The sequence below is a fragment of the Coturnix japonica genome, chromosome 7 (genome assembly GCF_001577835.2).
Source record: "Coturnix japonica isolate 7356 chromosome 7, Coturnix japonica 2.1, whole genome shotgun sequence".
NCBI lineage: Eukaryota > Metazoa > Chordata > Aves > Galliformes > Phasianidae > Coturnix > Coturnix japonica.
In genome coordinates this window covers 15,633,710-15,661,324 of record NC_029522.1, presented here as the reverse complement: position 1 = coordinate 15,661,324, position 27,615 = coordinate 15,633,710, and the positions used below count along the sequence as shown (strand labels likewise).

General features: G+C 37.7%; 1 protein-coding gene across 6 annotated transcripts in view; it reads left to right on the top strand.

Moving 5' to 3' along the window:
* The window catches only part of RAPGEF4 (Rap guanine nucleotide exchange factor 4), a 135,775-nt gene that overhangs the window by 45,133 nt on the left and 63,027 nt on the right, over positions 1-27,615 (top strand). For all 6 annotated transcript variants that reach the window (XM_015868497.2, XM_015868498.2, XM_015868500.2 and 3 more), the window contains 2 exons: positions 14,830-14,902; positions 15,919-15,983. In XM_015868497.2, the coding sequence (XP_015723983.1) occupies positions 14,830-14,902; positions 15,919-15,983 (138 nt within the window). The remainder of the gene's footprint in view (positions 1-14,829; positions 14,903-15,918; positions 15,984-27,615) is intronic.

The window sequence follows — 27,615 nt, the reverse complement described above, 5'->3', positions numbered from 1 at the left end:
CTGATGTCTCAGTGATATCCTTGACCTTCCTTCTGAAACCTAGTTTTTTACCATATTATTTACCATAGCAGAGTTTCCTTTGCTTCTCTCTAGTTTGCTCAGTGGGAAGATGTTTTCCAGTTAGCCAGGAGAGTCTTGTCAATTGCAAGTTGCCTCTGTGCACAGGGTCAGATTCCTGTGCCACCTTAGCTGTGTTCATCCTCAGGGAGATAGTGCTGACTTGCCAGTCTGGACCTGCCCTCAGCAGCCAGCATAATGATACACATTAGGGCAGCTCTTTTCAGAAGCTGTCTTTGAGATTAATGGAAACAGAACTGGCCTAGTGCTTGCCATGCTGGAAAAGCCATCCTGTTTGGAAAAAGCATTTTAATTCTGAATAAAACATTGGGCTGGCTTTTAGCTCATGAATAGCACTTTATTCCACTTCAATAAATATCAGAAACGACAAGTAACCACATCATGTCATGACCTTATGTAAGTGTGTGGCGGAGTTCCAAGTTAATTTCCACAAATGCACAGTGCAGGTTGCTGTGGGTGTTTGAGTCTGAGTTAGGCAGTACTCTGCAGATGGGGCCCATAAAATAACCTGGAAGATACCCAAGATCTGTGGACTAGTCCTTGCTTGGCAGATACAGCCAGTACCTCAAGCACTTCATTCCCAGGCTCCTTAACATGTTTGAATGTTAGTAGAAAACTAAAGGGAGTTTTGTACAAAGATTTGGAAAGCAACATTGCTTTGTTAACAGGGAAATTTCAGGAGACTACAGATCACTGAAAGACTCATGTCCTCTCATCCTACTTGTCTGCCTGCATGCAATGATAATTCTGCCCTGTGTTTGAACAGCCTTAATCAAACATGAAATGCCTTCTGCAGCTTTGAAAGCTTCTAGTGCTACTGTGAGATCACTCCCTGCTCAGTTCCACCCAGCAGCTGCATGCCCTTGTCATCTGCTGTCATTGCAAAAATGAACTTTGGGTTCCTTTGTATTATATCTCAATAGGGGACTCTTTTTATTTAATGAACCTTTTTTATTTTGGTGGCTTGATAAAGATGAGAATTCATGTGGAAACCCCAACCTGTCATGTGAGATTAAGAGTCAGTGCTTAGGTAACTTTCTGAATGCTTAAATATCTTTAAATTCTCTCTTTTGTGTCATTGAATGTCAGTGTTGTATAGCTTCTGATACGTCTAAGTCACTGCTATAAAAGAGGGTGGTTAAGTCATTCTGGTGTTTTGACAAACTTTGTAGCCAAAGTTTGTTTGTAAGTTAGGTAGAGAAGGCTATTTTGTTTCAGATGCTTTGCATAGGCTATCACTCCAAATATTAATGTTAAGTGTGAACTCCTGGCAGATTTCTCTTGATGTTTTTTAGTTGGTACAGAGAAAATCAGATTGAGGTTCTGTCATTTAGGTGTTGGGTGGAAGGCTTGCTCTCTTTCAGTGTTGTGCTTCCATACACCAATCAAATACCATGTACTGTACTATGCTCTGTCAGGAAATCTGCTAACCTTTCATATAATATGTAATAGATTTTGTAGCTGGTGCTGAGGAGCCATTTTCCATGCAGGAGGATTTTCAGCTGTTTTTTTTTTTTTTTTCTGCTGCCTTGGTAAGATTTGCAGTGATTCTTTCTACAGTGCCAGATGCTGTACATAAAACAGGAAATTATATAGTGTTCTCTTGATGAGCAGGAGAGAAGAATCTAGTTTCAAACCCATCCAGGAGAGGTTGCTAGAAATGCTGAGTTTAAAAAGGCAGATCAAGTGTGGGAGATGAGAAGGCAAGGCAAAACTTGCCAGAATGTGACGACAAACTCTGAAGCTCAATAGAAGCACAGTTGATGTACTGACATTAAAGGGAATGTACTGAATATATAATCATTCTGGATATATGCATAGGGTTTTGCATTGTATGATAGTTAAATGAGTAGCTCTTTGTACACACGTTTACTGACATTGATGGGAATCACAGTAGAAATCTAATGATCTATATTTAAAGAGAGATCAGCACAACTACTTTCTATAGTGTGTATCTTTCTATTCCTGAAGGTATGCAGTGTCAGAACAATATTATTTTGGCTGGCACATCTGTGGTATCCTTAATCTACGTATCTTGAGGCATTTTACAAATACTAAGCACTTCATTGAGCAGCATTTCACTGGGCTGTGTGTTCAGCAGGGTGATGATGAACAGACACAGACTTGGAATTAAAGAGCCCCTTGTGAATAGCCCTAGTACCTGGTTGGTTGTGCTTGGCCTGTAGGCTCCTTTACTTGACCTACTACTTTATTTCTTATCAGGTACTGGGTTAGCAGCTGTTAGGTGAGTGTGTCATCTAGTCAGTAAGTGTCCCTTACTGTCCTTTCTGCTGATGCAGTGCCAGCAAACTGAATTCTGCCACTGTCCGTGAAGTAGGTGACATGGCCTGGACTGTGTTGTAAGATTGTCATCTCAAAATGGGGCTCTGGATGTTATAGGTGAAGAGGTCTGGCTGTCCTGCTGCAAGGCATGAAAGAAGAACCATAAAGGAGTGCATCAAACATGGGACAGATTCTCATTAGTGAGCAAAGTCTAACTTGTGACACAGAGAATTGTGGTTCTACATGGATACATTTTTATCTTTCAGTGACTTTAAAAACACTGATAAATTCAGAGATTATTTGGCTCAGCCTTGCTGAAGACTTTTCTTCCAGGTAGAGCCACTTGAGAAGGGGTGGGGTTTTTTTTTGTTTTTTGGGGTTTTTTTTTGGTTTTTTTTTTTTTTTTGTATGCATTTGTTCTACTCTTCTTTGTACTGTTTGGAGTGATGATGATAGATCTAATTAAAATGTAGTTCTGCAAGTTAGAGAAAAGGCAGTCCTTTTCTTTTTGGTGAGACTGCTGCTCTAGTAAAGAAAATGATGGCTGAATCCAGGGTTTTGCCACATGAACCTTGCATCTTCTGGTAGCCTGAAACAGCTTTTCTGATCATCATCATCATCTTTCTGCTACTTAAACATTCTTGATACATCAGCATAATCACATCTCTTGCTTTAAGTGACCTGGTATATGAGCATTATTTGAGTTTTCTATCCCTTTTAGAAAAATGTAAAACTGGCATGTAATTGGAGTAACATTGATGTTAAAGGTGCTTAGCTTCTGTCTTAAGGCAGAGTGAAGAAACAGGCAGTGTTGATGATGCTTGACAACTTTACATTGGCTCTTCTTTGCTTGCTTCTTTATTGAAGTGGTATTTTTGGAAACTTGTAGCAAATATTAAGTTCGCAAGAAGGATTAGCCCGATCTGAAGCTAGCACTACCAGTCCTCACTGGGGAGTGCAGTCATTCAGTAGTAGGTCTGCAAGCCTACTTACAGTACTCTTTCTAATAATGTCAGTTCTATAATACCTGCTACATTTTCTAAACTTAAGTGATAATGATGATATGAAAGCTCTGTGATTTTGCCATGAGAAATCACCACAAGGTAGGTGACAAGATTATGTAAAAGTCATTTCATTAAGCTTTTTGTTTACTGCTTTTAGGGAATTAAGGCAGATCTGAAGTTTTGGATGTTAAAACAAATTCTGAAATAGATTATTTAGCATAAAGACTGTGATGGGGATCTTCTAAGTTCTGTGCTCATTCATGTGTCAGCTGGTAAGGCAGTGCAGAGCTTGTGACTAAAAAAGGGCCCAGATCTGAAGCACAGGCTGTCTGTATGTGTCCCTTCTCAGAGAGAAAATTTCTTAGTCCAGGGATGATCAGCAAATCTCCTTAAGGTTGCATTGTGGTCAAATGTAGTACTTCTCAGCTGTCTGTCCTTAGTAGTTTTAGATCAAGTATGGGTCATTTGTCTTACTGCAGCTAGTGAAACTGCTAATTTTTTGTCATCTGATTGTCTATTCCAACACCACTGTATGTAATGGACTTTAACTCCTCAGGAATTATACAGATATAAGCTCATATAGAGAAAGTAGAGGTCATCTTAACTATGTCATCTTACCGATAAGCTATCAAAATTTTCACAGAAATAATAAGTTCACAAAATTGAATGGACAGAATAATGCTAATAAAATTATATTGTCTGATGTGCCCTAAATATGTCAGACATGTGTAGAACCTTCTTATTTATAAACCTAAATTCTTTTCAGTATTATCTTAACTGCTATTTTGTAATTACACTTCTGGCTTGGAGGATGTTTCTTTTTCATATGTAAGACATTTGATTCCTCTGGTACCTAATAATGCTCAGGAAGTATAGACTCTTGCCTTGTGCATCTGTAGCTTGTTTTTACAGCTCTTTCTACCTTGAGGACTGTTTTTGAATGGTGACTAGATACACAGTATCAAAGGGGCAATAAAAAGCTTTTTCTGTATTGCTTTACAATAGAGAAAAAGCCCTAGAAGAATAGACAGGGAGTGTAGGTCATTGCAAATTAGGTAGCCCTCCAATTAAGAAGTGTTGAACTCTAATATTGCCAGTGACTTCTCTTGTCTTCTAGAAATACTGAAAGTCTCATCTCAGTATACCAATACACTTGCTTCAAGAATTAATGACTTCTTGCTGCTGGGAAAAGGGGGAAGTGTATCAGATTACTTCTCAGTGAAACCTACTGCACTTCTGTCAGGAGTGCAGTTGAATACCTGTGTATGTATTTTATCTCTGCAGCACAGAGCCACCTGTTTAAAATGCTTGACACTTTTGATACTTGTATCCCACAAAACTACAAGGTTGCAACTTCAGTACATTGCTGCATAGTCATAATTGAAAACACTTAAGGGAATTGAAAATAATAGAAACTGAAGTTGAGAAATGAGTTTGGAATCTAAAAATAATCACAGCCAATGAAAATAATGGAAGGTTTTCTGCAAGTGGAGTTACTGAACAAGTTTTTTGTTTCAATTTTGGACTCCTTCCTGTTACTGATCCTGCAAGTTCCATGATGTGTCTAGATAACAGACAATGTATGTGGTGCCTAGTCTGGGGTAATACGTATGGTCATTAGCCAGAGTCTGTACAGGCTGCTCAGCTGACTACCACCCAGTGAAATAGATGAGAGAGTGCAAGCAAACTAATTTTCTCTTTTCTGTGTAAAAGCAGCATGCTTATTTTCTAGCACTGCTGTTTGTTTTGTGGAAATCTTACCCCTTGTAGTGTTGTAGTGTATTTCTTCTATTGGGGCTGGAACAAGAATAGCCAGGGTTCATGAGAATTGGGTATTGTGTTATATTTATTATATTATTATTTGGTCATCTTTTAAACAAAATATGATTCCATAAAAAAGGATTGAGTTACAAACACATTAAAGTAAGAATTAAAGAACTGAATGAAGGACTAGAAAAATGTTTTACTTCAGTGATGATGACCCACTCTACCTTGGCTGTTTTAAACCTATCCGTTTAAGTGGGATAGGTTGAGATTTCATTATGCTACTGAAATTATTTTAGCTGTCAAGGTGGGAATAAACGAGAAGTGGCTGCTTGCTGAAGTGGCATGGCTATATAGAAGTTCAGAAAACCAGTTTGCTTCCCAGCGAGTTTGCTGCCAAGTATATCCTTTTCATAACCAAGCGTAAGTGTCAGAGTATCCTTTTAAAAGCCAAGTCTTCCAGAATGGCGAACTAAATGCTACAAATGTTTCATGGAGAACATCTTTTAGTCAGTTCAATAGAAGTGCCCTTTCCCCAGAGACCAGTCCTTGTGATGACTCATCTGTTCAGTGAAATATGGAGAATCCCTTCAGAGAGCTAGCCTCAATTTTCTGTGGTTATCTTCAGATTTTCTGTTGTTTCTGAAACAAGTGTCTAATTATTTTCAGACAAGTTTTATGTTTGTTCCCACAACTTCTGAATCTTCTCCTTTTTAATTAAATGAGTTCTCTTTTGTCTGTGCTGCACTTTGCTCCTACTCATTACTCATTCACACTCCTACTTACTTTTTCTTTTTATCATTTGGCTTCCACTATTTCCCTTTATTTCCTACCCCTATGCACTTCTGTTTCTCATTGTCCCCTCTTGTCATGAGATTTGATAATGTTTCTAATTGTGAGTGATTTTCTGTGTGCGAAGGGAGGTTATTCTCTCCTTCTGTTCTGCCCTGGTGAGATCAAATCTGGAGTCTTGTGTCCAGTTTTGGGCTTCTTGCTTAAAGAAAGGCAGGAAACTTTTAGATAAAAAGCCTAGTTGAGGGGCACAAAGATAATTAGGGCCCTGGAGTGTCTCCCTTATGAGGAAATGCTGAGAGACCCTAGGACTGTTTAGCCTGGAAAAGACTGAGAAAGGATCTAATCAATGCATATAAAATGGCAGGTTACAAGTGGATGGGGTCAGGTGGTACCCATTGACAGGACAAGGGGCAATAGGCACTAACTGGAACACAGGAAGTTCCATACCAGCATAAGGAAAAGCTTCTTTATTTTGAAGGTGATAAAACCCTGGAATAAACTGCCCAGAGAGGTTGTGGAGTCCCCTTAGAATCAAACAGTCATGGAATGGTTTGGGTTGGAAGAGACCCAAAGGATCATCAGGTTCCAGCCCCTCTGCCACCAATGTACAGATCTGGTACTCTCCAATGGAGATACTCAAAACCCACCTGAATGCTTTCCTGTGTAACCTGCTGTAAGGAACGTGCTTCAGCAGGGGTGTTGGACTTGGTCTCCAGAGATCCCTTCCAACCCCAATGATTGTGATTTTTTTTTTATTTTTATTTTTTTTATTTTTTTCTGGAATATTCTTGTTTCCAATAGAAAAAAAGTAGGCTATGTTCAGTCATATTCTGTGAATTATAATTATGTAGGTTGCCTTCAGATTTCCCCCCTAATTATTTAGTATTATACATGTTTTGATTTCACAGCAGTGTTGCTGGGAGATCTGCACAAGCTGCTTTTAAAGCAACTCACACTGTAATCAAAATAATATTTTTTAAAGCATTGAAGTAAGACTAATGTTATAAAGAAAATTTCCTTGTATGTTTATTTATTTGCATTTACAAAATATCCTCACTATTGTTAGGCACAATTGCAGTGGAAACAGGCACTTTGGAAGTTGATGTGTGCTTGTTTCTATGAGAAGCAAAGGCAGAACATTATGTTGATCCCACTGAACTCATTAAGAGGTTTATTTTTGTTCAAGAGGAATTAGTACTTAAATGAGAGTTTCTTTCCAGATTAAATTAAAAACAAATTTCTGGACCAGAATGCTTCTGTGCTTGGAGGTTGTGGATATGAAAGCAGAACTAAAAAATCAGCTCATCATTTTGCTTTTTCTTATTGTTTCAAATCTCCTTGTGAAATCTGTGAGAGTAGAGAAGAAAGTGTACTGTTGATGTGCAATGGATAAAGCCACTGCTGAACAGTGTTAGTTCCATGCCATATAAGTGTTATTTAAGTAGTACTTAAGACCTATTTTTAAACTTAAGTACTACGTAGTCCTTGTGCTGACCTTACAGAATTTCACTAGAGGAGTGTGACTTCAGCCTGCTGTTGGAGTCTCACCTGCCCTGGAAGATTTGCAGTTTTCCTTTCTCAGTGGTACATAGCCACATACTCTTCTTCAGATACAGCCTTTATTGTAGCATTCTTGTAAAGATGCCCTGGTGATGCATTGGAACTTCATAATTTGGAAAATGGGGATCTCAGGCTGGAGCAATAATTTGGCTTAGAGGCTAATTCTGACTTTTCTAGCACAGAAATTTCCTATGCAGGTTACAGTTTGTGATCAGATGCAAGGTATGCACGTTACTGCAATTAAATGGTACTTATTTTTAAAGGTTGGCTGCAGTGGTAGGAAAACTTGCACTAAAATAGTGCCTTTCTCATTGTAGCTCAGCACTTTGTTTTCAACTGTTTTCTGTTGGCTTTGCTAATAAAGATGCAGATTTACAATTGTTAACTTTGCAGAACAGTTTCAAGAGGAGTGAGATTACATTCTGCATCATTCAGAAAATTCCAGCTAAGGTGTGATTTGCTCCATCTCTCCTGCCAGTGATAATGAGAAAGGAAGAAAGGAGAGCACAGCTTGATTTTTCTGATCTTGTATTGAGTCTGAAGCACTACCACTGACAAATATCGTCATCTGATTTTTAAGTGAGCAAATAACACAAATGGAATTGTTTAAAAAAAAAAAGTAAAAACAGAATTGCATGATGCTCTTTTTCAGGTGCTTTTGAAAACATGAACTTTATGTTGAAGGCAGTTGAATTGTTACACAGATTTTTTATTTATTTATTTATTTTCCTGTGAGCGCTTAAGTTCCATAGTTACACAAATGCAGTAAAAGAAAATGTGTAACTCAGATGGTCTGTTTGTTCTTCTTTAGATATTTCCTTTGTCCTCTTTTACATACTTGCTATCTTTCCCACCCCTCCCAGGCAAGTCCTATCTCCACCCAATTGCATTTCCTGAGTAGATTCCTCTAGGAGACGGAATCAGAGGGCTGCATGATGTCATTTCTGTCTTTAAATTAGATGGAGCAGAATAGTCTGTGTAATTTGTTTAATCATTGCTCATGCTCTAATTTCCTTGGATTTGATTTTTTGCAGTGCAGTCTTATCTTTGGATTTCTATCTGGTAGCCAAGTCTGCTATTTGGCATGATTTCAGTGAGCTGGGTACATTTTTCTTTTCAGCTAAAACTCGAGGGGATTCTGTGATCAAGCAAATTCTGCGTACAGAGCTTTTCAAGCACAATAAATTGATTTAAGCAGGAATGTGACAAAAATATATGTCTCCAAAGTAAAGAGATCAAATAAAGTCTAGAGCACTGTTGATTAGAGCCATATAGAAATACTCAGAAGATAGTAAGCAGGCAAACAGATAGAAAAGATGCAGATTCATCTGCTCTTACATAAACCGTGCTAATTCTGGGATCAGTATTCAGCAATTTAAGTACAGGCATTTCCAGTATTTATTTTATCTCAATATAACTAAATGGTACTTCAGTTCTGCTATTTCAAGTCTTGTGTATTAATTGCTTGAGTACACTGATGTACATAGAAGGGTCTTTGTTCAGTGAATCGTGTGGTAGGCTCTTCTTTTCCTATTTTTCCACTATACAGCAAGATATATTATCTCTGTTGTGGCATTGTATGGGATTTTTTTTGTGTGTGTGCGTGTTTGTTTTTTTTCTCTCTGATTTGTCTTTACCTTTTCCTTTAGAAATATTTCAGCTCTGTTCCATTGCCTATAAATTGGGTGATATCTTGGGGAAAACGAATGCTAGAATTTAGCGATATTCAGAATTCATGGTATTCTCCATTCTAATATGGAGAGTTAGCCAGTTTCCACATGAAATTCTCTTTTGTATTGAGATAAAAACACCCCTCCGTGTCCTGTTGTGCGGTATATGTGCTTAATGACCTGAAACTGATTTTAAGTGCAAAGATGCACAGTGAGGTGCATGAAAACTGTGCAGCATTACTCATGAGGCACTCTTAGTGTGCAGAAGGAGAAGGATGGTGACTGTCTACCCCTGCTAGAGGTGAGGCAGACTCATTTGCTGTAACTTCCCTACTGGGCAGCAGATATGAGGATGCCAGTAAGGGGAGGCAAGGCTCGGTGAGGAAGTCAAGGCTACAGCCCTGAGCAGAAGGGAGCCTTGCGTTCTGCAATCTCTCTCAGCCCAAATGGACCTCAGTTGGATCTGGGGCCAGAGCTATTCTTACATGTGGCCCAGACTTGGAGCACATTGTGAAAGAATCCAGTTGTTTCTTGTTTGAGAAGCCACTAAAGCCATGTCACACTGTTCAGACTGTTTTCTACTTCTACGCAAACATTTTTCCTTTGTTCTGATTACCTGAGATTTAATCTGTCTATTGGTTCAGGTGAGTTACTTCATTTAAGAGTGATGTTTAGAGGGGGAAGTAACAGGTCTAAAGACAAAGATCTATACTTTGAGATTCCAATCTGTGCTTGATTTTGGAGAAGAAAAGGGGAGCTAGAGATCCTTTGTACTCTTCCTCATTTCTTATTGTTTTGGAGGAAAGAGAAGAGACAGGGCACCATGTTGAGCTCACAAGGGAGTTTATTTATTTCCAATATGATATAACTGGCACACCCAACTCAGAGGAAGAACAGAACTGTACTGAGAGCATCAATGATCAATTATTTATTATTAAAAGAAAATAGAGAAGCTGGCCTACGGTGAATAGCTACAGCTCATATCCCCTAGGAGGAACAGTAACAGGAGTTCTGGCAGATAGCAGGGAGAATTGCAGAACTCAGGTAGCAGTCAAAGGAACAAGATCTAAAAGAATAACTACATGAGGTTTTGAAGAACGTGTGGAAAGGTCACCTTGATATTTGAACTAAGATTTCTAGAACTGAAATGAATTACAATGTATTTTGTATCACTGCCAAGTCTCCAAGTAATGCATACTCTGCCTTATTTTCTGTGCTGCTGGTGGTAGGCAGAGTTAGAGGCAGCAGGAGTGCACCTTATAACACAAGGTCTTGAGGATATATTGATCCAGCAGCTTCAGAGGAGGATTTACCACCCAGTGTTAAATGACCACAGGACAGGTCAATGCATAGTGGCATTGTGTTTTGAGGCTGAGATTGGGGATGTTATGGATGAAAGAAGATCATGTGTGTTGTGGGCTGCATAACCTTCTTCAGTGTTAGAAGACCATTACTTCCAGTTACATGTATGTTCACCTGGGCATGGAGAACCTTTGGAAGCTGGTCTTGGCTCCCTAGTGCTTTACAAGTGAAGTGCTTACTGAACAGGCCATTAGTTACTCCTTCCTGACCAGAGGACTACTGGGCTTAGGAGCATGTCTAGAGTGGAGTTTGCCTGGGTGGGCATAAATCTGTCAGCTGGTCCTGTTAATATCGATGCTTTGCTGTGCAACACCCATGGAAGACAACAGAGACACCTCAATTTTCTTTGCCTCTTCCTGGCTTGTTTTGGAATGTCTGTATTAGATAGATCTCTTATTCTGGTCTTTCTTTCCCTATAAACAGAGACTGGGACTTCAGTACTTGCAGTAGAGGAGGCTAACTGCTGAGATGATTTATACACCTTGTGTGCAATAGAAGAATGTGTAAGGGGTTCATACAGAGTTTGCACTGTGGAATTATAGTAGTGGCCTTTATAAACATTATCATACAAAAAATTTACCAAAGTTCTTTTGTGGTATAGAAGTCATGAAAACATCTGAGTCTCATCACCAGCTAACCAAGAGGTGCCTTTAAAAAGTGTTAACGTGAAAATTCCCAGTGACAGAAGTGTGCTACTTGCTTTCCTCCCATCCCCTACTGCTCAATGTGAGTGCTCTTCTGTGCTTTAGGCTATAGCTGTGACTGGAAAGGTCATGTTAATTTTTACTACTATATGGATGTGGGACAGTCACTAACTGGAAAAAATATATATTTATGTCTTTATTACTTGTGCTGTCAGATTAGATGCAAGAAGTGTCTGATTTTTAAGCTATTGCGTGATAGTTTGTAAATTGGTAGAAATATGAAGACTGAGTGAATAGGTCACTGAGTGTAGTTCTAAAACCTGCTGTCATGTTAGATTTGCAGAACTTGATGACTTCTGGTAATAAACAAGCTCATGTTATAGCTGTTCTTGTTTTTCACAGTGAAACCCTTTCTAGAGTTCACTTCAGCAGTGGAATACATTTTCAGAAGCCTTTTGTAAATATTTAGTCTGTTAATCTTCAGGATAATTTTAAATATCATCTACCTGAAAAATTTCACTGATTGCATTTTCTTTTCGTTTACAGACATTATGCACTCAGTACTGTGTTCTCCTGATTGTTTCAGCTTTGAGAGAGCTCAGCCTGATCCTGTGTATTTTTATGCAGTTATTTTCATCTCTGCATGTTTATATCCCTCAGTGGAGAGCATTTACCATACTTCTTGATGGGTGTCTTCTGACATTTAACTCTGCTGATAAGCTGGCAAAATTTTAGGTGCAAACTGTACCTCCCTCCCCCCACCAAGATGTCTTTTGGATTCCACGTGTAGGCAGTCCTGTCAGCCTCCTCTCAAGACACCTGGGTATGGAAGGTAGTTTAATTTGTGTTGAAATCACAGAATCACAGAATTGTAGGGGTTGGAAGGAAATCCACTGCAGGAGTCTGAACAGCTGAGTGTTTTGAGGACATGTCCTGAACTGGTCTCTTTTCTGGTATGCTGGCTGGCTTAGTTCACAGACAGCACTCTGCTGTGCTTGCTCCTTCAGTCTCTTCAGAAGACTTACCCAGGACACGCTACGGCCTTGGTATGGAAGATGGCAAAAGTAGAGGTCCTTGGAAGCATATGCTTTTGTTCTCTGTGGGCTTTGCCATCCTGAGTGTCAGGTGGTTCTCAGTGTTGTTAGGGGTCTCAATAATCAAGAAATCTTCATGTGTTCCTAAAGCTTACACTATGAATGTAAGTAATGCAGCAAATAATACAGCAGAGTGCAAGACTGCGTTTGTCTTCCCTGCCTCTTTGGTGAAAATCAGACCTCCACCCAGAGACAGATTCTGTTGGTTTTTTAAATCTTTTATTATTATTATTATTTTCTCTGAAAGGTGCGTTGTGTTCCAAAAACTGCAAAGTGACAGCATCTTAAAATATCCTTGGATGCTCTGCTTCATGGCAATTAACTGTGTGGTTTTTTCCAACTCACGTTGTACAGGGCAGTTACATAAGATGAAATTTTCTTTTAAGCAGTAATAATGTATATTTGGTGCTTGATACCAGAAGATTTTATCCTTTCAATGTGTTATATGCAATTCGGGCTTATTCCACCTGTAAGACTTGTGCAGGTAAGCTAGACTTCAAAATTTCATGGAAATTGTGTTCTGTGTTTCATTTCACAAGGAGTACAAGCAGGAGAAATATCAGAATTAATAGAAGAAAACTGCGCTGCAGTGTATGATGACTGTGAATGTGGTACAGGGAATACGTACATTTGAAAAGTGAAAAGGGAGAATTACTACTGTCCTACTATTCAAGGTTCTTATGAAGGTGCATTAAATGTGGACTAATTATGTCTTTCTGGAAAAATGCTATCATGGATAAGACAAAACAAAGAACAGAACATCATCTGAATGAAAGAACAGGAAAAGTTTTGTAAACAACTTGATTTTATTTTGTTCCTAATGAAAGATTTCAGCTTTCCATTTCTAAACAAGATTCCAAGATGGAATTCAGTAGAAAAATGGAACAAAATGTTTATCTACTCTGTGAATAAAATGTAATTTCAGCTCCTTTTAACATGTTCTTCTTTCTTTCATTTTGTCAACCAAAATGAGCTTTTCCCTGATTTTACATGTATGGATTACTTACTGAACTGAGAATATAATTACTTCTTGTGTTCTTCCTCTTGCTTTGGGTTTCAGGCGTAGGACTGGAAGCAAAGATAGAGAAGTGAATGGCTTGGGAAAGAAAATAGGGGTTTTATCCTCAAGTTAAATAGTATGTATTTTGTGTGACTGACCTGGAATAAAACATAAAACTCATAGGAATTTTTCTTTGAGTTTTCAGATGGATTATGGATGAGATTTAAATAATATGTTACTAAGCTTTAGGATGTAATCGCACATCTAAAAATAGGATTGGATTATTAAGATTACATTAATCTTTGTAGCTTTTGTTATTATTTAGAGTGCAAGACATTCATTCTTCAATACTAGAACAGATGAGATTTTCATATGCATCTTTAGGAAAAAACATTGTTAAAAGAATAATTCAAGCATCTGTTAAACTCTAGCAGACAACATTTAGAAAGTGAATACATACATCCCAACAGCTCCATAATACAAACAATGAATCTTTTTCATTAAAATTGGTCTATCTGGAAAGCTTTCTAACTGTTATGTGCGCTTACTTGAAACCTACATATATTTCCACTGTCTGTTCATGTTCAGCTCACTACACACCCTGTGGTCCATGTGTTATGTTTTGTTTATGCTGATCAGCAGCATCCCTGTTGCACAATCTTGCTTTGTGGCTGTTCCAAAAATGGGAATTATAATTATTTACCCTTAACTATGACTGTAGCATAGCATGATCGAAAACAAGAATGCATCAGTTATTTGTTGAATGATTTGTATGTGACAAATGGAAGTTGTTTTTTTTTTTTTTTTCCTCTTTGGTGTTATACTTGTGAATTTCTTAAGCTCCAGACAGAGCTTTGAACATTATTCATCTTGTCACTGACATTTGCTGAAGAAAAATATCAGTTACTGACATCAATCACCATTATGTAGTTTACAGTTGCACACAGGGCATTATTTTTACAGTTACAAAATTTTATTTGACAGTACGGTTTGTGTGAATGTATGCATAAAATTGGTGCTGCATTTGTGTGTTGCATAACTTTGCAGTTTTGAAAACCAAACTTTTGCTTCCCTAATGTGTTAGAGGTAAATATTTGGAGTCTTAGCAGTAAACCCTGTTTCGAATCTGCTACCAAAGTTATGGTGGTACAAGTCCTATCCTTATTTCACAGATTTTTTCCATCCTTACAATAAAGTAGCTTTCTAGCTTAAGTTTAGCAGAGCAGCATAATTACAAACAAGCTTTAAAGCAGTGTGCATGGGAAATCACACAACTAAGGACAATATTAATTTATTAGAACCCTCCAAGCTGTGCTTTGGGGAAATCAAGAAGGGAACTGTCTTAGCACAGCTTTTGATAAGATAAAGGCAATGTGCTCAAATCAAGAACGCTAGCCTTGTAGCACTAAAAGTGAAGACATGTCTGACTGTCTCAGTCACAGACTGCTTGTGGGCATGTGAAACACAAAGCAACAGGCATGCAGATATATATACTTACAGCATCCATCTGTACGCATACATCTGTACTGACTTATGCATCTGTAACTGACTGCATTTGCCATTGCTGTCTTCCAGAAATACCGACAGTATATGTCTGGACTTCTTACTCCTCCTTATGGTGTTATGGAAACTGGCTCCAACAATGACAGTAAGTATGAGAAAATAGAAATCAAATGTTATGGAAATTAGAGGGAAGAAGAAAAAGGTCAACAAACATCCTCTGTTCTGTGATGTGAGAATTTAAATGTTAAATTCAGCTCAGTATTGCAGATATTTCTGTTCCGCATAGGAGGAAATAGTTTGGAACTTTCTTGATTGCAATATTAAGTGTGTAAAACTGCATATGGAACTGTGCACAAATCTGTGCACTGATTATATTATGTCAGATGGCATTTAACCAGTTGTAGATGATCCATAAATTCTATGGAATGCAACTATGAGTCCTGCCAGTAAAATAAATTTTACTGACTAGTTAACTTATTGTTTTCTAGTCATAGTATGCTACATAACTTATTTGGTAACATGGGTTGGAATTTGGACATATAGCCTGCAGCAAGACATGCTGCTGTCTGACATTAGTTATATAGGTAATAAAGTTTTGGTATGGTTTTGCTTCATGAGAATCTGTCAGACTGTGGGATAATGGTTTAAACATGAATCCAAGGGCAGCGTTTGGAATGTACCACTTCTGTATTTCAAGGTACTCACACTGAATTGCCAGAGGATTATTTAGGTGCCAACCAAAGTGATATCTGGTAGCTTACACTTGCATCAGTAAATTTTGGGCAATATGTTTTGTGGTCAGTATATTGCACATTATATAGTGTAGCATAACTGTCCTAGATAGTACAAACAAAGTGCTGTGTGTGGCTTCCAGATATGAAAATACAGATTACATTAAATGAAAAAATACAACTAATTCCTGTATATATACTAAGTTGTGAGCAAGTACAATTTCTAGCAAACTAGCGTATTCAGAAGCTATTTGACTTTTTCTTGTTTCTAATGGAAAAATTTTGATCGAATAAATGTTTTGCACTTAAATCATAGATGAATATATATGTTATCAAAGCTTAAAAAATGTCATATTCCTTATTTGCAATAAATATTTCATTTGTTACATAAAGTATATGCAGTATTTATTTATTGTATTATTTCCTTCAGGAATGCCAGATAAGGACAGTATGTCAAGTGGTGCTCTTTGCCAAGTTTCTAAAAATTGTAATAAGGTAAACCACTCATATTTTTACCTTTGGATTTTGATGGGAGGCTTTTGGTAATGACTTTGAATTGAAAAGACCAAGGTAAAAATGTAAAGTATGTGGCTGATGCATGTCTTGGAATATACAACTTATAAGGGTGTTTTAGATTGTATTATAAAACTGGAGAAAGCAAAGGGAACATCTACAGAAGTTTGTATCACATTCTGATTATCATCTCCCTGTAAAGAAAGTAGGTGGTGAAAGCAAGTATAAAAGCCATCTTGTTGATAAGACCAGAACATAGCCAGCCAATCATAAAATTCATAGTTATGTTCTAATGCTATACTGAGTCTTAACTGCTGCGTGGACATAGTTCTAGCCCTTTGCACAGGGTCAGTCTTCTACTGTGTTGTGAGTGCATATGTTCTTCCCAGTTCCCCTTTGTAAGCAGTTCTGTGCCTTTGGTCTCACCAGGTCAGGACACCCATGAAAGAACTTATGAATACTACTGTGTTGGCATTCTGTAATTATAGGAGTGTGAAGAAATAGCATTGGACATTGCTGTGAAGATTCTAAATTTTAGAGTTTATTTTATAGAGGGAGCAGGGAATTTATAGTAATATGCATTTCCTTTGGATGCCTCCTTTCTGGATAAAAGAGTTTAATTGGATGCATTTGTATGATGTCTTTAAAAGGTAAAATGATTTTTTTAATATAAAAAACATCTCTTGACAGTAGATAAAAACAATATTTTAGTGTGTTTTCTTAACATGGAAATAACTACTTCCACCTCTCTGTCTGTCTGTCTGTTCTGCTTCCTTGAGGGTACTGACCTTTCTTAATTGTCACATTTAGCCTTTAATATATGTATAAATGAAACAGCATGCAGTTCCTTTTGCTTGTCTTACCCACTAACGCTGTATCACTTCCTGACACAACCTTACCCATTGTGAAAATAAATATTCTTCCATGCTTTAAGTAACAATTCATAGATACAAAAGTATATTTTACCTTGTAAGCATCTTACAAAGAGTTGCAAGTTCTCCTCTATGACACTGGCATTTCAAGGCTGCATGCAAGAGCTGAGAGCCCTCAAAAAAAGCATCCAAACTGAAAGATGTGGTATTTTCTGAAGAAGGTAGAGCTAACAAGTTAAATACATCCTGGTGTTTCCTAGGTGATATTCCCCCAGTAATGGGCAGTAATACTTGGCTAAGGAGCATATGTGTTTTCAGGTGCAAAGTATTCTAGAAACCAAGCGAAGTATTGTGATTATCACTGCTGCTGATAGGTGTGCTTTTCTAGCAAAAGTGGACTCTTTGTGTACAAAGTAACATTCAATTGTGTTGGAGACAGAATGAGACTGGGGCACCTTAAACCATTCAGTGACTTTTACAGGATTAAGGTCCTTCGCTTCTCCTCCAAGACACATAAAACAGCCATCCTTCTTCCTCCTACGCTCTGTAGACATTTCAGTGGAGAGAATCTGAGAGTAAATATGTGACAGATGCTTGTCACCTTGTTTTATCCTGGAGGAGCTCAGACAGTCCCATGACAAATGTAACAGTACCTACACAGCATAGAAATAGTTCGTGAATCCTACTTCTGTGGTTTTGCCATATGTCCACAGTTATCTCTAATTCTGTTAAATGGAAGGTAAGTACAACAGAAGCAAATAGGTATTTTATTTACTGCATGCAAGCTTCTCTCCTGCAATTTAGAACAGTACAACTGTTACAGTACTACACATGTAGATCATGTTCTGCTGTCAGTTTTGAATGATCAGAGAAATACTATGATTGCAGGGCCAAATTCTCAGAAGTGTTGCCAGCTATTTGAAATACAAAGCAACAAGCAACTGGAACACAGTCTGTGTTCATATGTTTTATATATCTTGTATATTTCACCATGATATATGGCTGCAGAAATTGCCAGTGCATCAGGGACGGGCATTCAGTCAGGGAAACGGTAGTGTTTGCAGAATATCTTTGAATTACTTTATCTTATTATTGCTGGAATGATGCCTGTAGGACTGGCAGCCACGGTGTGGCCTGTAAGCTACTCCATAATGGCCTGACAAAGACTGAGCAAGGGACTTCCTGAAATTCAGAGACAGTTTGTCAAAGTCTTTCATGTGGCAAGAAGATACTACGCACTTAGAGGGATAGAACATAATTTCTGCTTATTATGATACATTTATATCTGTTTGCCTGCTTTAGTTTTGCAGGGAAATTAATAACTATAAATAATTTAATTCAAATAAAATCAGATATATTCCATTTGATATAGAAAATCCATGTTTTTTTCTTTTTCAGCTTGTACTGAGCCATTTCCAAGGACTATAATAGTTTATTTTACATGTTTGCTAATTATTTGGTTTTCATCTTCATAGCTTAATTTTTTTTTTCTCTCATCACATCTCCTGTTTTTTGATGAGTAACACAAGATTTCTCTTTTAATGTATGCCTTGAAATTTTCTCACCATATGGGGACGTTTGCTTTTCCTAGTTCATTAAAATCTATTAGAAAGAAATCTGTTTGGAGAAGGCAGCGAATAGATTTTCTTACACCAAACAAAAATTAGTTTGCATTTAGGATTACATTATTGAGCATCACTTAATACAATGTAGCAGTTAAATTGATCATAAAATACAAAGAATATGTTACAGTCTTAAGTTATGTTTTTGAGAAATAGAAACAAATTCAAATTTAAGCCATCCTACATATGGAAAAATAATGCAGCATCCGTCTTTTTAGCTAGTCATTCTGATATTGGTGCAATGGTCTCAGTAGCTCCAGTTTTTAAACCTTATGATGGAATAGATCAGGATGTAACTGGATCTGCTAGGTGATTATAACTGTAAAGCCAAAATGACAAAATCAATAATAATTTCAAATACATTTTTGGAAAAGATACAGAAGAGTACTTAAAAGACAGGGGAGGTCGGGCTCCAGTGTGCAGACAGAATAGGTAGTGGTTCTGTCTCCATATATTACCAGCAGAGCTGGCAGCAGGGTTGCATGGTGCTTCCCACTACAGATCTTGTTTTTACAATTTGTCCAGTTTCTCACTGCTTAGGCTGAATTTTACATGCTGAGAGTTTGCTCTGGCTGATTTTTAAGTGGAAATATATCAAACCTCTCTGACATTGAGGTTGGGGGGAAAATGCATACCACAGGTTAAATAGCTTTTCCCAGTGATACTCTGGCAATCCTGTCCTTTCAACTAGGAGTTTGACATTTAAGGATTGTTCTGTCTGGAAGGAGTACTACTGGTGACTCTAAAAAACAAGCCATCTTATTATGCCTTGAAAATCAGATTAATTAGGGGCATATGAAAGTTAACCATTCATTTTTGTGTGTAGGCTGTGTGCACTGCACTCAGAATTCCCAAACTATGCCTTTGGTGCTGTTTGGGCATTACTGTGTCCATGCTGAACAGGATGTTTTTTCTTGCAGTAGCTGGTTCCAGTCGCTAAAGTAACATACTGAGTTACGGCCAGAGACTATAACCAAGAATGATCTTTGTCTCTCCTGTGCTTTTACACCTCTACTGGTGCCCAGCTGGGGAAGGAGAAGAGAAATAGCCCATCCATTCTTTTCTGGAGACATGAGATATGTGATGATTTTAAAGTAAAAAACAGCATGCTGCAGAACAGAGCTGTACAGCCACAGGAATGTATGTGTGTAAGAAGAGAGGGCAGTAAAACTGGGAGCATGAATCTTCACTCTACTGTGGTGCTTGGTTCTGGGTTTATTTTTCTGCTGTCAGACAATGTCTAAAACTCCTTTGTATACTGAACCCAAGAGATGATGGGAACAACCCACAAAAAGAATAGAACTCTGTGATGAACGATAATTATTCTGTTTATTCAAGTCGTTGATAGAAAGTTCCAACCGTGCTAATACTCCCAGTTGGAGTTTTATGTTCTTTTCTGTAACACGCAGTTCTTTTCTCCATAGTGCAGTTTGCTAAAAGAGTCCCCAAATCCTCAAGAAACAACACCAAAACCAACCAAACAAAAAAGCCCAACAACAACAAAAAAGCCTGCTTGAAAGGAAGGCTGAAAACTCAAGTGCTTGAAAGCAGAGCTTCAAGAGTGAAAGCTGACTGAGCAGTGTTAATGAAGTCCTCTTTATCCGTGTTTGTTATGGTGCAGGCTTAATTTCTTCATGTTTATTATGGCACAGATTTTGATTACCTACTTATATATATATTTTTCCTGTGGTACATTCAATTAAAACAACATCTTGCCTCAAAAAGTCATGCTAATTTTCTTTTTATGCAACTTAATTTCTATGACTGCTTTGAATAAACAAATAACCTTCAGAAATTTGTATCCCTTGCGCTAGAGTCTACATCCTTAAAGAAGGTAAGTGCTGCTTCATATCCCAAAGAAGTCATACTAAACATATAAGATGTAAGGAGTTTAATTGTATGAGTTAGCGCAACTTAGTCTTGATCTCAAGTAAGAGTGTATATATATATATATATATATATATACATGTATATATATATTTTTTTTCTTCTGAATTATCTTGTTTTCTTGCCATTATATTCCCTGTGTTGTCTTTAGGTTTGTGATGTGATAAAGAGTTGCAAGAGCTCCCTCTAGTGCATGAATATTCAGAAAACACACAAACCAAATTTGTTAAATATACAGGCTAGAAAGTCTCCTTTGTATTTTTGATGTAATTGCTTGAAATCCTTTAGTCTGGAAGCTTGTTGAAAGTGATTTGTTTGAAGATATTTTGTAAAGCGAGACTTCTTTCTGTAGGATGTGCTGGAACTCATCTGAAACTTCCCTTTTTATCTCCTTTCCTAATTAATTTTGGCATCAAAAAAGCATAGATCAGTTTTCTTTCAATAAGACTTAGATACCATGCTGACTGGTATGCATTTAAATAATTGGAATGATTGTGAAAAAATGATTTACTGTTTTATCAACTCTAACTGTACTTTATAAAAGCATATTTAAGAAATCTTTCAGCTGATAGAGAAGGACGTGATCTAAGTGTTAATTCCAAAAATACTAACATTTTCAGTGTTACCAAGCAAGTGAATATTTTCTTATTTCAGTTTTCAAGCACTTAACTGTATCTCTGGGCATTCTGAAGTACACTGTTTGTGAAGATGTTACAGTTCACGGGCCATGAGGAGCCCATGCAAGATATAAGTAATAATCATGTTCACCCACCAAATTAGCTACTCTAGCGAAAAGCACAATAATTTCCCTGTAGTTCAATTTTCTTTTCCCCAATGACTGAGAAGAAAGCTTATCTTTTAACGTATTCAGTAGACTATCAAATGTGAATTTCAGTAAACAATTAGCAGAATACTAGAGGAAGTGTTTCAGACACTCATGAAATTTGGAGCCTACAGGTCTGAATTAAAGAATGAGAAAGCAGAAAAGCCAGCGGTGAGTTTATTGGTGGAATGACAAGATATTCATTTGGAAGTGGTAACCTCTCTAAGATTTTCCTAAAACCTATTGTGGAGGAGTTGATTTCTGTGTGGATGTTTTATATAACTGTCCAGTGATAAGCGTGCATTAATCCCTAACTTGGTTTGGGTTCCATATCCGAGTCCACTGTTTAATAAATTTTAGCACAGAATTAACAACAACAAAAAAGTCCCTTTCCTTTTCTGTTTTAAAGTGGTTGCATAAAAGCACTCTGTGTAACTATTTCTAAGTAATGTCTTCATGTAGTCCTAACTACTGGTTACTTTTATGTGAAGGTAATATGCTTAGAGGTTTATTCTTAATTTTGCATTGAGTAGAGGTGCTTAGGGTTCAATCATCATCGCAGCCTGTAACAATTTGGCTAGTGCAGAGGCTGTGCATATAGTTCCTGGCAATGAGTTACATGGTGACAGCATATGGCAGGAGATATAACAAAGACAGAAGTGTGATATGAGTGGGAGACTGTGACAAATACATTTTTCATATGTTAGTGATGAACTTCATCATGAAAAATGTGGAGGTCTGTATGTCATCACAGCTTTTAAATGTAAACAAAATTGCAGGTTTACAAAAGTAAGTTTTGTGCAAGATAAATTTCTGCAGAGCCATCAGGGGAGTTTTTGGGCCTTGCTGTCTCTGGTTCTAGCCATGTGGAGATGATGTACGACTGTAGGCTTTCCTTCCAGACACCAGTGTGAATAGCAATACCCCAAAGAAATACTTGCACAACTTCACCTTCTTTTATCCAGTTCAGCTGTCTGATGATCTGTAAAAAAAAATCTGTGATCTGTGATTTCATTGCGTCTCCTGAATTCTGGAGACCATAACAGCAGTTTCTATTGGAAGCTACTTATTCTAATCATAAAACCAAACTTCAGTCTGACCAAAAGAGAGCAAGTCATTGTCCTAAAATTGAATTTGCACTTGTGATCAGTGATTCTCCTTTGTTCTTTTATAATACCAGAAGGAATAATACTATAGGGGGAAAAATAACCACAAAAACAGAATCCTTGGTTCAAATTGTTGCATAGTTACCACTGTACATGTTAAAATAACTTAGTTGCACTTAACGTACTTGATCAGGTTCAAGGATCCCTGTTACTTGAAGCTCTTCCATGAATCTGAAGTGGGAGGAAGAAGTCTGGAAATCAACAGAAAAATGAAAAACTAAGTGATACGTATTTCTTTATTAATTTTGTTGTTTAAAAGGAATCTACCTCACAGTTTCAATTTGTTGGATTAGGAATGCTGAGGAAGAGCAGTAAGCAAGTACTCAGCTGCTCTCTGAGTAACCTCCCCAGAACTAGATTGCGAAGGTGCTTGGGGGGAGGTGTGGGGGAAAGCAATTTGGATATAGAGATGTTTCCCCACTGTGGGAATAAAGTGCATTTTCCCATTGTTGCCTAATTGAGCGGGTGTTGTCATAGTTTAGATTAACACAACTAATAAAAGAAAAATAAAAAATTCCAAGAAGATGCTAGAAATTGTAGAGTGCTCATTATTGTGAGGCAGCTGTGGAAAGTTATTTGGATATGAAAATCAGTCTTCCAGTTGTGTGCAGCAGCATAGTGTTATTGCTTTAACTGCCAGTGCTGGCGAGGGCAGTCTGACAATATGTACTGTGGAGTCATATTTGATGACTCTTACTCTTTGCCTGAGTCTTTTGTGTGATTCTGTCCCAGCCTGTAAAAAACATGCACATATGCTTCATTTATCTCTTGCAGTTGAAAGGCAGAAAGAGAGGGTAATTACACTGGAAAAAATAAAAAGGATGGTCCTTTTCAAGGTTCATGTCTTCAGGCAAGTCAAGCGTATACAAGTAGCATTTGGCACTTATATTTGAAACAGCAAAATGAATTTTTTGAATCTTATAATTATTTTTTCAAGTTTGGCAGAAAAATTAGATCAAGGATCTTAAAATTAGATTCCATTTAGTTACTTATTTCATCTCTGAGAGCACTTTGACTTCTTGTCCTACAAATGCATGCAGGAAATTGGAATTCCACAAAGTTGAATATAGTTCTGAGGCAATCAATGTGTCTGACTTAGCAACCTCCTTTTTTTTTTTTTTTTTTTTTTTAAGCTATGTGCAGATGACAAAAATTTGAGAGGTTAATAAATAGTGTGGAAAAGCAGGCTGTCCAGTGACTTTTGTTTTTCTCTTAGTGTTGCCTAGATGTGAGCCAGGAACCTCCTGTACTGACAACACCACCAGAGCCATGGAGCTCAATTACAGCCATTTGGAATGAGAAAAGCTGAGGCAAAAATGTCAGATAGCTATAAAAGAGCTGAAAATGTAATAGGACTGGTATTTCCAGTGATGTTAGGGGCAAGTGCTGTTTAGGTATTTAAAGATTTATGATTTTCATTATTTATTCTTTTTGTAAATTTCCTTCTGGAAGAAAGCTTGGCGCAAGAGTGTGAATGTTTGATCTCTGTGTGCTTTATCATCAGTGATGCAGCTGTCTTAAAATTAAAGATCACAGTTAGTGAGGAAATACAAATACACATTGCTGAGTTGGCTAGCAGAGAAATGAAAAGAATACATAATTTAGATTCTGAAGTAAAAGCATGCTTCCATTACGAGTTATTACATTGCTACTAATTAGGGTTACCCAGTCACATTTGTTTACGTCTTAGGAAATAAGCACATATAAACAATTTGTATAATAACCTTAAATATAAACTCGATGGAGAAGGAGATAGTAACTTAGTGGGGAAGCATTATGGTTAAGTCTTTGTCAACTTCTCAGTACTGCTTTGTTCACTCTCACTGTTTAAGGTCACTGACTTCAAATGCCTGAATCTGAGGGGGTCTTAAAAGAGCATCTTCTCTCATGCCATGCTCTTCCCTTGCAGTGTTTTGCACAGTGGCCCCACAGGTGTTAGCAGTGTCCTCAGGTAAAGAAGCAAAAATGGGTGACTGGGCAATAAGCCATGGTGGGAGCAGGCCTTATGGTAAGAGAGCAGAACTGTCAGAAGAACATTAACCTTTTTTTCCTGAGCTTTAATTTTCTGCTCTTGCAGCTGAAATTTAACTTCTTGACCAGAGATGTAACACAACAGTCTTGATTCAGGCTGCTGTGAACAATCAGGTCTTTAATATCTAACCTCTGCACAAAGCATTGCTGGGCTTGTCAGCTGTAAGAATCCTTCCAGCACAAACCTGGTACCTCTGCAGCCCTCCTCAGCTGCTGGAGGGACAGAGGAATAGCAGACTGGATAACTTTTCATCAGGCCTGCTTGCAGTGCTGTTGCAGTTCACTGCAAAGCCACCCATGAATCTGCATGATTTCAGTCTCAAGTGCCTAAACATGGATTTGTATGATGTATTCCTGTTACAGCTGTAATACCCTTGCAGAAACAGGCAAATAGTTGTTCCTCTCTCTCCCCCTCCCTCCTCTTGGGTTGTCTTAATTGCGTTCAGAGACAGCCTAGATTATGGACTGTGGTCTGATAACTGCTGGGTTCTGGCACCTGTTCCAAATGAGTCTAGGAAATGAGCCCAGTAAAAGCCTTTTGTCACTAGCTGCACAGAGTTCCTCATCTTGCCTGGCAAAACTCGAGGAGTCCACAAGATAAAGCAGATTCACCCTTCCTCTTTTTTTTCTGTCTTCTTTCTTTTTCCCCATTTTTCTGTCTCCTCCTCCCCCCTTCCAGTTCAGTTCACACTCACCAAATGGTAGTGCACTTCTGCAGATTATTGAGGAATGTTGCAAAAAACATTTTGACAAATCTGTAAAAGAAATTTTTGTCACATTTCTTCAGCTGTAAATGCATAGCCAGTGCTCCACAGTGGTTCTGAGCCTCTCTGTGTAGCAGAGAGGCTTTTCCATCTTCCTGGGATAGTGTAGTCCAAGGTGGGAAGTGAAGGAGAAGGTAACCAGGAGGCTGCCTGAATGCTATTCCATCTGTTCAGTTTCTTCAGTGTTACAGTCAGTGTTCTTGAAAGACTGCCTTTTTTGTTTGGCTTTTGTGCTGTGAAGTTTGGAGTAGAGAGCATGGACTGCTGCCTGGAAAGTGCGACGTGACCTTGCGGCACTACAGATACATGGCAATTTGCAACAATATTTATTAGCCTTTACTGTCCAGAAATTCTTCTGGGGAGGATGTACTACCCTTTCCCCAAGATAGTCCAAGAGACAGACTGTAATGGAGAAACTGAATATTTCTACATTTTTTCAGAAATGTTTGGTATTTTAGACAAACAAGTCAGCTGTGAGTACTCCGTGTGATCAGTGTCTCCAGGCTGGTTTGAATTACAGTAATTAAACTTCTCTGCAGCTGTAAGCATTAACTCTTCATCTTCATGCTGTGATTTACTTAACCTAATGCAGAAGTTGTTAGCTTTTATACAGCCTATAGAGGTCCTCTCTAAAGAGTCAATTAAACCAAAGAAGATTTGGAGATTATGCTTAAAAAGGAGGTGTGGTAGTTGAGAGATGGCAGGGACAGAATTTTGGTTGAAAGAAGCAATATTTTTAGTACTGATGTGAAAATTAACGCCAACGTTAAGGAGAAATAGGAGAAAGGAGATAAATTATGAAATACATACAAAAGGTCCCTTTCCATTTCACAAGGACAGGGTTGATTCTGTGATATCCCTAAAAGCCAGACATCACAGAATTTACAGAACTTGGGCTACATACTGAGAGAGGTAAAAAGGGGTCATTTCTTTCAGAAACATGCTGTGGTGAATTGAATGTAAAGAGATGTGGCTAGCTAAAGAAAATGTCAGGTAGAGTAATTTTACCTCTCTGTATCAGTCCTGAATTAATTATTCCAGTGTTGTGTGAGCATTTCTGGAGCTGTTTTTTTTCCTTTGTTTTCCTTTTCTTCTTCTTCTTCTTCTTCTTTTTTTTTTTTTCCCTATATTTCTACATTGCAGTAGAGATCCACTTAGCAACAGAAGTTGTTCACATTATGTGTATGAGTATCTGAGCCCAAATGGTTATTGGGGAAAATAGCCTGAAATTCCAAACAATATAAACAGATGTGAATGGGTTGATTTAAATGGCAGCAAGCTGGGCAAGTTGCAAGGTCTCTAGGAAGGTGAGTGGAGGTAAGGAGCAAATCTATAAAAATGAAATCTTTGTTACTCAGTGCTAATTATGTTTTGTTCAGATTAGCAGGATTTGCTAGTGTTCTTTTACTGTTTTCCTGAGGAATGCCAACTGTTCACACAGATGTGCATTTACTCATTTGTATTTTATTTACTGATTATTCCAATTGTATTATGGAATTAATATGAAAAACAAGGCATTTAATCCATATTTTTCAGATCTAATAATTTGATTCCAAGTACCTTTGTGTGTTTTTAATCAATATAATTATGTCCAATGAAGTATCAGAACAACACTGAATTAGCTGGCTGCACGTGCATCACTTATGAGACTTGCTTTATGCTGGTTAAATCTGTGGGATCACAGGTACGTTTTATTGTGAAAGAGAAGCTCCTACCCTTTATAGTCAGTATTTGCTCCCTGAATTTATGATATTGGACTTCTCCCTTTGCTGAATCAGATCTTCATGTCTCTTGATATTAGAAGGGGGATTATGAGTTGTCCTCAGAAGATGCATGTTGTCTCCTGTGATTTAGTTCTGAACTGTGAGGGCTGATGTGTCCCAGGCAGGAGAAGGAGCTGTCTGATGTCAAAACCACTAGGAAGACAGGTGTTAGCTTGAGGAGATAAAATCCAGTATTAAGATGAAAGCACCCAGTAAACTGCACAGTGTTTGATATAGATGGGGCAAGATAGTTAACAGGTTCAGCACATCAGCACTTTAGACTTTGACAAGGTTTTTGAAGCCAGGGAGAAAGATAAGTTTTGAGGAAGATAAGAAGGTTTTTTTGTGAATATTTGCCAAGAGCAGAACGCTTGTCTTTTTCACTGAAGCACAAATACGTAAACTAAACAGAAGGGTTTGAATGGTTTTTATGTTTATGACAGGTGACTGTAAGCTGTTGAAGCAAAGTAATACTTGGCTGAAAGTAAAATGTTTGTGCTTTTAAAAAATGTGTTCTGGGCTAGCCTTCACTGTGGGATTTCTTTCTTCTGTTTACTTTCATATGCTACGGAAACAGCAATTTACTCGTGTTATAAAATAGATCTTTTCCATCTACAGAGAATATATGTAGATCATTAAAAGTTATGCGATTTCCTTCCATGAAGTAGTGAAGTAGATGATTTTGG